We start from the raw sequence: 15,436 nt of genomic DNA, 5'->3' as shown, positions 1-15,436 counted from the left end.
TGAATCATTCTTGCTCTGTTCTGTGCATGTCATGAACTGTCAGATTTGATGTGCAACAGATTTGGCCTAGGAAAAACATTAGATCTGACATAACAGACTTAAGAATTTCTAGATCTAACAAAACAAATACAATAAATCTTAAATCTAATAAAAAATAAGAAAAGCTCTCAGAAGGAAGTTATTAGACAAAACAAAACTCAATAGAAAAATCCAATAGAGATAAAAACTCTCACTAAGAAATACTCTGAGAGAAAATATTCCCACCAGAAAATATCATGGAGAGATTATTATTTAAAACAAAGGAAAATAAATTAGAGGAAGGCAGGCTAGCCTCCAAAAGAGAAAGAAAAAATTTGTCTGAAAAGGGGAAAGGGTTAGCAAAAAGGCAGAGAAGATGTTTTACAATTGACTAGCAAATTAATGTTTTTACAATAATTAGCAACTAACTTTTGAGCTCAAATTGAGTGATTAATTATCAATTTAAGCTTAAATTGAGTAATTAATTATCAAAAAACTGAATTGGTCAAAAATCCAAATTTAAAAGACGAAATGTGTTTCTACCGAAACAATGGATACCAAAATAGTCCAATTCCCAAATAATAGGGATGAAACATGCATTTTTCTTCACGAAACTTAAATGAAAGACACCTAGAGAGAACAAAGGGAAAGGAAATTGAGTGTAGTTGGCGTGATTTATTGATCGTGGGTTATCTATGCCAAGTTTCATTAATACTAGAAGGCATAAACACGCTTCCCACGATGAAAGTGTAAAACTTATTGTTTTGTCTCGTTTCATTTCTTGGTGTATCAAGCTACGGAATCAAAAAAGAAAGAAAAAAAATTAAAAACTCTTGTAATACAACGAATTGTCTATATCATAAGTTTTAAAAGCCTTTATTTCATAACTAAGGTTACATTTTAAATCGCATACAAGTGACTGGAAAAAAAAAGAAACAATAAGTGTTTGATAGTTACATATAAAACTAAGGAAACCCTTTTCCCCAAAAACTACTAGCTCTTTATGTGTTTTCTTTATCAACTAAAAATTATCAACTTTTTATAGGCATGATTTTCTAAGGAATTTTTTACTTTTTATTATACCTACAATAGGTTTTCTTACTTTTTATTATTATCCTCGTAAACAAAATATGGCTTTGATTTTTGATTAATAATATGCTCAAAGAAAGTAAAATTATTACAAAACAAAAAAACACTCATTTTCTATTTTCTTTTCAAGGCAGTTCATTTATTTGTTTACAGCTTAAGCCCTGCAATTTTTTTCATCATGTCAATTTTCCTGGCTTTTCTTATTGCTGTGTATTACTATCAAATGGAACTTCAATGCATGGAGAAAAGAAATCGAAAGTGGATTAAGAGTTTTAAAAACACGTGTCCTGCATTTCTATATATGAATGAAATATGATATACAATGTATTGACTTTTAGTTCTCTTAATCCTGTTTGAAAGATAAGTGTCTATTTGAATGGAGAGAAAGGAGTAGAAGTGAACCAAATTATTTTTGTCTCGTTTCATTTCTTGGTTTAATGAGTTGCGGAATCAAAAAAGAAAGGAATAATTGAATGCAGTACAAAATCTGTTATGTGAAGCAATGTGAACTGACTCTGCTTTACAAAATTACTTCTTCACCTTTTAAGACAGTTCATTTATTTACCTATAGTTTAAACTCTTCATTTATATATTTTTATTTGAAACTTAAGACATAAATCACTAATTGCAAAAAACAACCAAGAATTTGGCAGTTACAAATGATCACCCATAAAACACATTAAAATAGAATGAAAAAAGTGTACATAACATCATGATTCATAAATACTTATAAAAAAAAGTGAGTCATGTATAAACTGAAATGGCAATTGAGCCATATTAATCAGCAACCTAACTATTACAAAATTCCTGTGGTTGAGTTCTTTAACAATGATAACTACATAATAGACATTAACTAAAAATGTCAAATGAAATTGTTCTCTAGGAAAAAGCTAAGCAAAATAAAATATTACAATAATCAATTTAACATTGAGCTGCACTCCTAATGATCTCTCAGTTCAACATTCTGCAGCAAAAAATCAGAAGCATAGCCACAAACAGCATAAGTATGAATAACCAATGTATTCCTAGTTTGTACAGACTACTTATTTACAGTCAAAATCCAAACCATGATTGTACATGTAAGAAAATGAACCAACAATTCTGATGAATTAACTCCAAACATACATTTTTTTATGCAGAAAGCTAGAAAGTTTCACAAATCTTCAAGAGAAGATATGTCCAGCATGAGAGAATAATTACCCCAAGAAAATTAATGGAAAATAGGTTTCACCTTTTAACTTTAGCTGCTAGATTTTAACTAAAGCTAATCACCCAATAGAATTGTGTAACGCCCCTGATCAATATTGTCCCACAGTTAACCACCCCATTGGGCCGTGGGTTTTGTTCCTAGAGGTGGGGTTATACCCACAACAAGTGAAGAGCCCAAGCCCGCAGGTCAAGAAGCCCAGCACCCCTCCAAAAGGCCTCGGTCAGGTGGGAGAGACCACTACAAGCTATTAAAGCAGCCCCAGGACTTCCTCCCTAGCCGATGTGGGATCATTACAATCCACCCCCCTTAGGAGACCCAGCGTCCTCGCTGGCACACCGGGGTCGGGAGTAGGCTCTGATACCACTGTAACGCCCCTGATCAATATTGTCCCACAGTTAACCACCCCATTGGGCCGTGGGTTTTGTTCCTGGAGGTGGGGTTATACCCACAACAAGTGAAGAGCCCAAGCCCGCAGGTCAAGAAGCCCAGCACCCCTCCAAAAGGCCTCGGTCAGGTGGGAGAGACCACTACAGGCTATTAAAGTAGCCCCAGGACTTCCTCCCTAGCCGATGTGGGATCATTACAAATTGTTACCAAATATATCGAAATTATTAACAAAACAGCAGTTTGATGTCTAAACTCACTTTTCAGGTTTTAATCTATCTTAAATCTAACTAATGAAAACTGCTCTTTATAGTTCCAAATTACACCCAATAGAGTTAAGTTATATAAGAAAAAACTGCATTAAGCTCAACAACTCATACCTGGGGGTCAACTATCCAATCATGGTAGAGTGGAATGTCTAGTAGATCAAATATTGCACATTCTCGAGTAAATTCAAAATCAGCAATTCTGAATGATAAAATCCATTAGTTACAAAACAATACAACTTTAAAAAAAAAATAAAAAAGAATGCAAGTAAACCTACATAAAGCCATCACTTACCTCCTGAATTTTATATTTACATCAATCCTAAGCAATAGTCTAGGAAGCAAATCAATGGAATTGTAGTTGGTAGACCTTTTAAAATTAACTCCTATTGAGAAAATCATGTAACACATGGAATTACTATAAAGAAGTTGCTCAAATCTCATGGCAAAATCATGAATATCGACAGACTTAGTATCCAAACATTTCTTGATTAAAATAGCTAACCAGTAAACCACAAATTTATTGTCAAAGGCTGAAAAATCATGTATTTAACCTACAGAAGTACAATAGAAATCATGACATAAAACAATACAAAATAGTAGCACAGAAGAACTGACCATTCACAAAGAAACTAATTATGCAAAAGCAAAGAAAAATTTAAAAAAAAAAACATCATAACGAAATGCTACAAACATTTTCGCCAAAAATTTTTTATTCATGACAACATGAACCTAAAAAAGAGGCTTGGGTCCAGTTATAGAGACAATGGCTGTTATTTCCAGCTACAATTAAATAGAAATGCCTCTATCATCAAGTAAAATTAAGAAATCAAACTGAAAATATTATAGGTCAAATCAACTCCTTGTTCAAACCCTATACCTATGTCTCAAAATCTGGAAACTTACATGCCATTCCTGACCCAAATAAATGGAAAATTTTTTTTCTTGCTTGAACTATATATAATGAGTGGCATCCATAAATACTAACCCGCAACTCAACTGATACTTATCCACACACAATTCCAAATATTTTTCATTGATAATGCAACTAATCATTCAACCTAATTATTTCCTCACATAGCAAGTAAACCAAGATCTCAAAATCTTGAAATATGCATTTCATTTGAGGCAAAAAATGAGAAGAGAAGAGGAAACCAAATAGAAAAATACCAAACCACTGGGTTTTTTGAAAAAATCTACCAGGAAAAAAAAAAAAAACCTAATCTCTCTTAATTTAGGGGGGAGCGGAGTCTAAAGAGGTTGTGTATAAGAGGCTAGTAAGTATAAAAAATTTATCCTAATTTAGGGGGAAGGAAAAGCTAAAGAGGTTGTGTATAACGGGCTAGTAGGTAGGGTTAAAATCGTTAACCTACAACCCAAAGATGAACTTTAGCCCTTTCTTGGTGCTCAGTGGTTGACCCACACTTTGATAGAAGGAAATGGTTGTGCGGATAGCCTTGCAAAGTGGAGCCACCAGCAAGAACTAACACCAATGGATAGGCCACCTCGTTAAGAAATGTTTAAATGATGATGTGGGGGATTGCATCCCACGTTTAGTCACATTTTGTCAATGGCCTGCAGGCCTCCAATGCACCGAAAAAAAAAAAAGGCAGAATGAATTAATTTAAAATGCTTCATTGGGATATAAAAGAGGAAAAGAAAACTTTTTCACTTTTTTTTTTACTGGAGATACAATCCTACTTAATTGAAATCATAAACAATTGAAGTGTGTAATCACATGTCAATCTATATAATTATGATTTGAGCAGACTTACGATAACTGGAAGATGTCCATGATACTTCAACTTCAACTTCAACTTCAACTTCAAGCTAATGTCCACGGAAGGAGTTTCAAAATCACAAATTTGTGAATTCTCTTCACTTATAAACATCGAAATTTTGAGTTTGATTTACCAAGTATCCTTTCCCTGTAATTTATTGATCATGCAATATTTCAAATTTCTATGCAATTTTATAATTTTCCAGCACAAATGTTTACGCATATTGACTTTTAGATTATTAGTTAAGAATATAGTTTCATCGCAATTTATTCCATAAACTGCAATCAGGTATTATTTCAAGATTAAAGTTAGTTAAAGAGTGAAAGTAATTTATTTGAAAAGTAATAATGTCTTTAAAAAGTAATTTATTTGAAACAACATTATTTAAAGATGGTTTTAGAAAACTTTAAGGTTTGATTATATACTTTTCAATTACTTTTTTATCTCATATCGATACAATATAATTGTTATAACTCCCAAATTTGAACGTCCTTTCTAACATTTTTGAGAGTATTTACACAACTTCTTTTTGTTTCCGCCTAGTATGGGACAGGTCGGATTTGAGAAGCAGAGGGGAAGGGAGATTTACATAACATTGTTATGTCGATGTCTTGTATTAGGAAGACCATCTCATCTTATGCTACTCAAACTTTCTTAGGATAGCTAAAGTTTGAAGAGATTTTTTTCATTCTATTTTAGTTCGCTATTGCGTTTCTAAACTTTTTCACTAAGACTGACAATCAATCAAGTGTTAGAGATAACCCACCAAGGCACTACTTTCAAAGCACCATATCAGACCATCTTAATGTATCGCATCCCCCTTCTCAACGTTGTCACAAAAAAAGCACAATGGTTGGTGATGCGAGCATTTGGAACCATATTAGATGTCATTCTCCGTTGAGCAGCAGATCCAAATTCCTGGTTTGCTCCCTGAAAAGCCAGTGTGTGATACGATGGTCGGCCAACAGGAATACCATATAATGCTTGTTGCTTGCACGATTGACCAAGTAATGCCTGGTTATCGCAGAAGCAGAAGGAAACATTATCACAAAGCAGAAATAAAGAAACATTTGATGTTTTGCTGGATAATGGTAGGATGCATTTCAATAACCCCAAACAACATTATAAGTAGAAGACTTCAAGGTGAAACAGTATAGCCAATATAGTTCTATAAATTTACTGCACCAGCGTGACAAAACCAGATCCCATTCCCTGACAGATTACAAGTGCAGTTATCCACACAGGCAAATCAGCACGGGCAAATTTTTCTTTAATTATATCATAAGACAGCATTTTTGTGCATGTCCTACCTGTTAAGGACAAATTGAAAATTACACAATGTTTGATTTTGAGCTTAAGAAAGAATAGTGTCAAAGTCATGCTGCCTAAGCTTGCATCGCTTGCATTAAGATCAGTGCAAATCTGTATTAAAGATAGAGACATAAACATGTTATCGGACCAAAAAGGAACAGAACACAGATATTACTCATCCTAACCTTGATTTTTGCAAAAATATAATTTTGAGGTCCAACATTTTTATGATAAAGGCAGCTCAGTATTTTTGTTCAATGTATTGCTGATAAGCAATAGTGTAATTCCAATCCCAAGTAAAGATTATTCTTTGTCCAAGTTTAGTAGCTCAACTAGTAGAAGGCAACATCATCTAATAATTAGTTTTTTAATGCAGGAGATATAATTCTTAACATAGACAACACAGTATGTATTGTAAAGTCGTAAACTGTGATTCTTACAACACGCTACACCCAAACACTAAAACTAGTGATTTCCATCAACACAGAAAAAACCTGCCTTAAAATAGCAGCTAAATTTGACTTTCCTAGTACTGTCTTTAGATGATTTGACAAATAAAAAGAGATATAGGCATCAAACTGATGTATCATTTATGACAGAGAGTCTGATAAGTGCACCAGCTGGCTAAAGATCACACCAAAAACAGTTAACGCTGTCATGTACTTGACATGATACCTGTACTTTGGGAACTTCTATCCTGTGTTCATCCAAATCCCTTTTGTCCATGAGTGCAAAAACATCGAAACTGCTTGGCTCAACCTTTGTTGGATTAACTGACAATGTAAACCGAAATGGTCAATAATATTTCTTCAAGCAAATTGCCATTATTGGAAACCACATAAAACTTCTCTTAAAGGGAAGAATGCAACACTCACATAGCTCATTTATCCAATCTGGACTGTCACCAACACCCTTGCTGGATTCAATGATAGTAACAAACAGGAAAAAGGTATCAGCAGTCAATCAAGGCTTAAAACAACGGACAGGGGAAGAGAGAAAAATATTAAAGTAACATCACAAATCATGTAAAGGCTCAAGAGAAAGGGCATTGGAAAGAGAAAAATGTTTTAGGTTATGCTACAAGAAAGGCTACTGAGCAAGATGTGAACTGTGATATATGGGCTTCATATGGTAATCACATTTCCAGAAATCCATAGTATGTCCTGGTACAGCTTAGCTTAAAAATTTAATACCAATGTAGCACTTCATAGGAGTCCAGAAGTCCATCCCAGGTCCTAGGACTTGTCGTCTAAGACATAAAAAAACCTTAGCACAACAATTTTTTTCCTTAAAAAGAAAAAAGAACAAAATTCCAACAACATAAAAGGAAAAAGACAAAATTTAAGAACAAATAATAAAACTCATGGGAACAATTACCCTCCAATTGGCTTCAGCATGAGAATAATTAGCTTATTCTCTTTTTCATAACCCTCTTCCAAGTTTATTGCCTCAATTTTTCAAACATAATATTGCTAAATTATCTTGGGATATGATTAGCTTGTTTTGAAAAAGAAAAATTCAAAATGAGGACAAAAGCTTATCTGCTAATCTTGAATCATTAACAATTAACTCATTTCAAGATAAAAACTTTATCGCATCAAGTAACATTGTCCCTATATATTTTTCACCCATGAAAAAGCATATAAACTTTTTCTTCTCCAAAGACATATAGAATGCTATAAGTTGGAGAATTTGCTGTAAATGGGTTATCAGTTTCCTTCATAACTCTGGAATATAGTTACATTATCAAAACGCAAGTCAGGACTCGCATTCCATGGAAGCTAGGCCAAACAGAACCTACAAGGGTTGAGCTCATGATAATCCACTCCTTGACTAACAATTTGATCTCAGGATAGTAGAGCACATAGTAGCCTGCGTGGCCTCTCTCTACTATAGTTAAGAAGAAAGGAAGTAAATAGGATATTGTCAGAACTGGTAGGCTATGTTACCAGGACCAGGCTATGGAGTCCCACCCACAGCAATACTACAGTGCAAAATGAAAAGTCTGATAAGGATAGGAGCAGGGCAATTGAAGAGTCCGGACAACAGAGCTGCTAGGGCATTTTGACATATTAATTGACATTATACAACCCTAAGTTCAGTTAAACAGACTAGATGGTTGAACAACATGCACATCTGAATGCAAACGGACACAAAGCAGAACTCAAGATAGGGCATAAATCCCTCTCAAGAACTCCAGTTGACACGTGACAGCTGGTTTGACAGAAGTTGGTAGAAGGCTATGCAATAAACAACCTAAAACAACAAAAGGCACAAACAGCACCAGAACCTGCGAACGCCATGAATGTCTCTATCCTTCACAGGCAATCCTACTTTCTTGAAAATCCAGGCAATCTGTGCAGCCAATTTATCATCAGTCTGAAAAGAATGCATGAAAAAAGTTACGCATCTATGATGCAAAAGGTAAACTTAAGAGCCTAATATAATTAACAGAAAGAACCATAATGCAAACCAGAATGTCTATCTAATGAAAGATTGGATTAGCTGTTTTTGGGGGTGTTTTTGAAATATTTTACTGTAGCAATGTAGTTGAAAAACTTTTAGTGTAGAAGATGAGGTTATTTTTTGTGTTTTTTAAGGTTGTTTTCTTGTTTTTGGTGTTTGTGAAGTTCTTTTTTTATGTTTTTGAGGTTTTTTTTTGTGTTTTTGGTATTTTTGAAATTGTTTTTGAGGTTGTTTTTGTTTGTATATTACTGTAGCATAGTAGTTGAAAAACAAGTTTTTCAAAAAATCCCCAATCCAAGCAGAGGCCCTAGTTTTTCAAATACAAGTCTACAGTAACACACTGCAAAAACAACCCAATACACCTTTCAAACAAACCAAAAATTATCAAAACAAGAACAAATAAATAAAATGAAACAAATAAGCCTTTCTTCCTCAACCACCACCACCCATCTCCCTCCCACCAAATTCTCACCACCTCCCCTGCCCGCCACACCCTCCTCTCCTCCCTCTTCCCACTCTTCTCCCCCCTCTCCTCCTCTGCTCCACCCCGCTCCCCCCATCCTCCTCTGGCGGGCAAGGGGGACAGCAGAGGAGCGGGGTGGGGCAGAGGAGGAGGAGGAGTGGGCAACGGAGGGGGGAGAGAGGGGAGGGAAGGGGGGGGGGTGGAGGAAAGTGGCAGGTAGGGTGGGGAGAAATTTAAGGGGAGGAGGATAATCTTCAAAATTGTTAATATCACCTCAAGAATTTTAAAATTTTAAAAACACCCAAATATATGACATAAACAAAATTTTCTCCAAATACATCTACAGTAAAGTTTTAAAAAACACCTAATTCACATTTCTTGGTCAAATCAATAGAAATGGACAGCAACAAAATTATTTCAAGATTAAAGCTAGATTCTTTCTCATATAGGAGAAACATAGGTGACTGAAACAAATGACAAACCTATAATACGTTACATTCAAGGACTCTTCTTGCATCACAAACACCATTACACATAAATTTAAATTGTTACTATCTAAGACACAAGATTTATGCAATTGTCCAAGTCTAATTATGCCTAAGTTGTTGGATAAAAGAATGAAGATATACTGTCAAGTTTGGAAGGTTAGGTATGTAGGCAGTAACTTTCGAGGCAATATGTCTCTCAGTCAGTTATTTTTCCTACACTAAACCAGGGCAGCATTGATTATGAGTGACAAAAAGAAATCTGCAATACTTAAGAAAGTTGTAAAGCAAGCGTAATAACATACCAAATCCCATGGTAACATTTACTAGGAGCCACATAGAAAAAGTTGATAAAGGCTATGCCAACCAACCAGAGCATATCTCCAGAGAAAGGGAAATGCAAATAATACCTAACAGGTATGAAGCTATACCTGACGTGGATCTAATTGGAGACATGCTCCCAAAGAATCACCAATCCGCTCAAATATGCCAAATAACAGCAATATCATCTTCATTGTGAGCCTTTTATCCTTCCATTTCTGAAGCAGCTCATTATCCAACTTTGCATACAAGGATCTCCTTTGAAGCATATCTAAAACTGTTATCTCGTTTGCCACAAGATCCTCAATATGAATCACTTCATCTAAAGGAAGGCCATGTGCTTCCTTGGAAAGTTTTAAAGGCATTACTATTTTATGGGCTACCATCAGAAGAGCAGCCACTGCAACGAGTTTGCGATTCTTAACATAATTAACAAATTCTTCCTTAACAGACTTTGTCCTTTGTGCAAGCAGTCTAACAATTTCTAAAGCAAATCTCTGCCAAAAAATTACTCAATCAGACAATGTAAAGCCAGAAGAAAGCAAAAATGCCCAACAATATTCAGTAAAAACCTTTCTCGCCCTACAAAGACTATAAATGAGCCTGAAGATTGAATCCCTCCTGGTCCAACCATCGATCCATATGCCTGACCTACACAAAACGAAGGTGATAAGTTTGCGAGCACAGTTGTTAATAGCCAACGGTAGACCTAGTCCTCATCTGGCACTTGCGCCTTAAACTGTGCCATTGTGAAGGTCAATGACTTTGTTTGGTGTTCGCTTCTATTCTTAGAAGATCCCCAAATTAATCAATATGTACTATACATAAAATACCCTTAATTCTTGTAGCAAGTGACTTGCAAAATGGCTTAGGATTACCGTGATATATAGCATGCTTGATAGCAATAAGTGTCTACATGTGTCTGGTTTCCTTGAATACAGTGAAATACACTATGAGCTAAAGATTGTGGGTGCCCTTCGCACTATAATGTGCTATAGGAGACTCAAAACAACAGGTTTGTTTGCCTACAATGATCTGGAAAATTTTTTTTTCAAATATTTTTCTGCTAGCATCATAAACACAAATTTCAACCACCTTTTCTAATCCCAACCACATTTTTATCTCACTTACATTATACTGCAAAAAGTGCTACAGTGTTATGCTACCTAATTTTTCCAAATAATCTCCTATCCAAAAACGCCCAATGGTTTCAAGGATGCATTATAATAAACTTCCTACCCCTAGCAATTCAGCTAGACAAGGAAAGGGAATTTGTCCCAGCAAGAAAAAGATCAAGTAGATACCCTGCAGCTCCAACGGCAAGATCAAGTGGCAGCAAACCCTTCATGTCATCAAAGTCAGTCTCACACTTGTCATCTACTCCAGCTCCAGCCCCACAGGCGAGCAACTTTTTCGTTATTTCAACAGATGCATATGATGCTGCCAGATGCAAAAGGGGGGGCTTGCTACAGCCAGAAAAACATTCATGTCCATATAAACAAAATTTGCTTTTTGTTTGCCCATTCAGTGCAGCAGTAAAACATTGGACAGCATCGAGTGTAAACATTTGAGTCAAAACCCGTTCAGGCACATCTTTTGCACTTTTATACTCATCTATCAAAGAAGTAAATTCATCCACATCATCATGCAGGAGAGCACGCTCAATTAGTTCCTCCAAATCCAAGTAGGGCTCGTATGGCTCACCAAAATCGTCATGATAGGTGTATGAGAAAGTCGACAGCTTCTTTTCTGTGCCCTGATACCTATAGGCAAAAGTAGAAGCCCTCTTCGCAAAGTTGTCATCATAAATGGCGACAGGCTGCTTGGTAACCAATCACGTGTCAAGTCACCAAGAAACAAAATGTCAGAGATATAAACAGACACACATAAGTAAGACAGTGACTACACCAATATTGAAATAACTTTAAAAAAAAATAGCAAATGCCATGAGATGCTGTTTATGCTTCAAGCATTGTGGCTAGCATCTTTTACTCCTAAGATGAAACCGCTCAAATATGGGGAGATAAAAGATGAAAATAGGGTAGAGGAAGGGGTGACCAACAGTCGCCAGCCCACGAAGGAAATTGACCAATCAGTTCAAATACCTCAAAATCAACTTGTGGGTAACATACTGACTGCTGGGAACTGTTTCCGATCACCCCAAGTTTCAGAAGGACAATAGGGAACTAAAAATGATCATAGTTTTCTCTTTCCAATATGAATTGGCGCTGGTGTGTTGGAGTCCTAACGCTCTTGATTTCCATAGAATTTATGAAAAAAAATAAATTATCAAGACCAAGTTTCTGTTTTACTAAGGGGGTGCTTGTTTCACAGATTGGAATCGGAAATGGAAATGGAATCATAGACTCTGGTTTTGGAATTAAACTTTTCATTCCAATATCTAGCTTGGTTCACACATTGGAATTAGCATCATTCCAATTCCTGATGCTTGATTTGATGAGTGTTTCGGAATTAAATGCAATTAAATTTCAAATTTACACCTGATATAACAATTCTTATAAAACAAAAGAATTACACATACGACAAATTAACATCTCCATAATTGTAACTACAATAGTTATTAACTTTTTGATAAAACATAAGAAAATCATAAATCATAAAAAAAATTAATACCAGAAAATAAATATAGTGGCTGCATTAACAAGGAGTGAATTCCCAAAAAAAGGGAGTTTTTAAACTAACTTCCCAAATGGTGGCGATTTTTGAATCTCTTCCCAAAGGGTGAAAAACGCATCCAAGGAATGTATTCTTCCAAATAAAAACGCAGCTTTCAAATACGTTATTTTAATTGTCATAAATTTGTTTAAATATGAAAAATTGGTTAAATAGCGCATAACATACCAGCTCTTTATGAAAAACTGGCAGGTTTTGTAGTATGTTTTGTACCAGCTCTTTATGGGAAACATACCAACTCTTTATGGGAAAAATTAGTTAAATTGCGCCCAAAGGAAAACTAGTATGTTTTGTATTTAACATAAATTAAATATGTGAAAGTTAAAAAAAAAAAAGAAATTGCCCATAACATACTAGCTCTTTATGGAAAACTGGCAGGTTTTGTATTTAATGCCCATAACTAATGAAACTGAAAGGTATTCAGGCAGACAATTTTACAAACAGGTACAAGGCAACCAGAAGCCCAACCAAACTATACCAGTTTTCACGGATCAAATAACCAAAAGATCAAGAATCGATTGACCTTTTGTTTCTGAGCTTCCATTGAATGCTTAATTCAAGAAAACACAGTGAGTAGCGTGAGTGGAATAAAAGTGAGAATGTGATGGATCCAGAGCATAGCATTTTGGTCCAGTTAGTGTTATTGTGTCAGATTCCCTTCTTTCCTTTTTTATTTTTAGCTAGCCAGTGAGTTGCCTGAAAAAATAGAGAAGAAGGAAGAGAAAAGCTGGCATACGGAGAAGAAAATTGCAGAGGCAACGGAGAAGAAATTTTGGATAAGAGATGAAGACTATATGATGAAGAAGAAGAGATAGGAAATCTGATAAAGAAAAAGAACAGAAGGTGCGGCGTGTGATGGAGAGAAAGAGAGGTAGGTCCGTCATAAATGTTGTTGAGGGAATAAGTTGAGGGTTTTGTCCAAAACCTCTCAATTTGCTCGGGAACGGGATAAGTCGATTTTTTAGAAATGATTCCAAAAATTGCATTCCAATAGGCTTAACCCAAGCAACAAATAAGGGATTTATTCCATTCTGTGATTCCCAAACCCTTTAACCAAGCAGCCCCTAAATATGTAAGTACCATAAAAAGTATTAGTTGAAATAAATCACTAAGAAAATAACCAGAAGTTAGAAAAAATTCTACAAATATTCACATATCGAAAATTTTAAAAGCCTTAGATATTCTTACATTTTGTTATTAAGTTTACTATATATCCTTCAAAGAATTCAGCAGCCGTTTAAAAAAATACTATCAGTAAACAAAAGGAACAAATAAAACCCACAAAAAGATGTGAGCAGCTGAACATTTCACTGAGGTACTACATTCCTCAGTTTGCTTTGCTACCTAGCATGCAGAAAACATGACACTTATAGCAAAAGTTGAAACCATTGTATGTTTCCCAAAAGAAAGGCTTGATCAACTAAGCTAGCTACCGTCCCACTCCGTCTTATCGCTTCGATCTATTGAACCCCACTTTATCTTGAACCCCATAAGAACACTTTCAATTGAAGCAATAAAAGCAGATTCAAGAAGTAAACCTCGAACAAAGAGAGAAGAACACACCTTTTCCATTCCGACGGTAGTAGAATTTGTCTGCACCGCATAAACAGGACGGCGTGGAAACCACAAAAACCGGTCAAACGAGTCCTGATTTTAATCACCGAAAAAAGACCTTTTTTTTTCCTCAAATATGCCAAATTATGAAAACAGCTTAAGCATTACGAGGCTTTCTTGATGCTTTCTCAGAAGAAACAGAAACTAGTGAACTCCTAAATTCATGCAGGCTCTCTTCTGTTCAGGTTGGCCCTTAGGTTTTAACCTTTTTCTCTCTCACCAAATGAAATTGAGATTGGGACCTGGCTATTCACGTTTTATATTCACTCTGTCATCCCAATTATTTTGTCAAACATTTATTTTTAAAAATAATTTGCTCTATTTGGAACCCTTTTTTGGGGTGTTTTTTAAAAAATAATTTTTTAAATATAATAAAAATTTTTAAAAAATACTCTAAAAGATAATCTAAAAATTAGTTTAAATTTTTTAAAATTTTAAAAAATATCTCAAAATATATTCTAGAAATTCTTCTACTCTTAAATATCTTAAAACATATTCTAAAAATATTTCAAAATATACTCTAAAAACTCTACTACAACAAAGTTTTTCAAAAACACCCCCAAAATATATGATTTGATTGTAATTTTTGTAATTTTTTTCAATTTTATATCTATAAATTAAAATTTTAAATTTAAATAATAATATGTACATGATATGATTAATTAAAGTGACGAGTAGGGCTGTCAACGGGCCGGGTCCGGGCCGGAATTCATTATTCCGGACCCGGACCCGAATTACTATGCCGGATCCGGATCCGACCCGTTTACCCGACGGGTCTTTTATTCTATGTTCCGGATCCGGATCCGGGTCTACCCGAACAAATTTACCAAAATTTATAATTTCTAATAAAAATGAGAAAAAAATATATTTGTAAACTAATTTCTAACTAATGCAAAGAAAAAATCAAATAAGAAAAGAAATCAAATTAACTTTATTAAAATACATCACCCTAATCAAATTATATTGATAAATATATATTTTTTAAATTATTAATTCATTTATATCCGGATCCGGGTCTAATACGGGTCGGAATACTATATTCCGTATCCGACCCGTTTTTTTTGTTTGCCAAAACGGATCCGGATCCGGATCCGGGAAACGGAATTAAATCCCTACCCATACCCGCAATAATTTCACGGATCCGGTCCGGATCCGGGTCTAGACCCGACCCGTTGACAGGCCTAGTGACGAGTGATTAAAAAGTGATTTGGAGTAAAAAATCTGGAGAGCCCCTAAACTATTGCCTATTGCCGTTGTCTACTCTTAGCTCTTCATCTAAATTTTATTTCTGATTGGCCCTTGAACAATTAAAACTGCACACGTTAAGAACTTTC

At 35.0% G+C, this 15,436-nt stretch overlaps 1 protein-coding gene across 3 annotated transcripts; it reads right to left on the bottom strand.

Moving 5' to 3' along the window:
• Positions 1 to 5,332: 5,332 nt before the first annotated feature.
• LOC113765388 lies at positions 5,333 to 14,334 on the bottom strand. 3 transcript variants are annotated; one of them, XM_027309549.1, is made up of 9 exons: positions 14,052 to 14,334; positions 11,499 to 11,613; positions 11,099 to 11,408; positions 10,367 to 10,445; positions 9,905 to 10,291; positions 8,350 to 8,438; positions 6,935 to 6,975; positions 6,735 to 6,832; positions 5,893 to 6,170 (listed from the first exon to the last, which is right to left on the bottom strand). In XM_027309549.1, exons 1-9 carry the CDS (start codon positions 14,058 to 14,060, stop codon positions 5,925 to 5,927), a joined length of 1,374 nt encoding a protein of 457 aa, XP_027165350.1. In that variant the 5' UTR covers positions 14,061 to 14,334; the 3' UTR covers positions 5,893 to 5,924. The 3 variants fall into 3 exon arrangements, with proteins under 3 accessions (XP_027165349.1, XP_027165350.1, XP_027165348.1); XM_027309548.1 differs by lacking the exon at positions 5,893 to 6,170 and adding an exon at positions 5,333 to 5,762 and having other exon boundaries at positions 11,099 to 11,613; positions 14,052 to 14,333; XM_027309547.1 differs by having other exon boundaries at positions 11,099 to 11,613.
• Between the last annotated feature and the right edge of the window lie 1,102 nt (positions 14,335 to 15,436).

Source organism: Coffea eugenioides, chromosome 3, assembly GCF_003713205.1.
Source record: "Coffea eugenioides isolate CCC68of chromosome 3, Ceug_1.0, whole genome shotgun sequence".
NCBI classification, from domain to species: Eukaryota; Viridiplantae; Streptophyta; class Magnoliopsida; order Gentianales; family Rubiaceae; genus Coffea; species Coffea eugenioides.
The sequence above is the reverse complement of the archived record's forward strand: the minus strand, read 5'-3'. Positions and strand labels throughout refer to the sequence as shown.

What these genes read in the sequence shown, in the direction of transcription:
- LOC113765388 (XM_027309547.1), bottom strand. An exon ending in GTCTTTGTAGGGCGAGAAAG is followed by an intron (nt 10,292 to 10,366) that starts GTTTTTACTGAA and finishes ATTTTTTGGCAG; the next exon opens with AGATTTGCTTTAGAAATTGT. An exon ending in GACATTCATGGCGTTCGCAG is followed by an intron (nt 6,976 to 8,349) that starts GTTCTGGTGCTG and finishes CATTGAATCCAG; the next exon opens with CAAGGGTGTTGGTGACAGTC.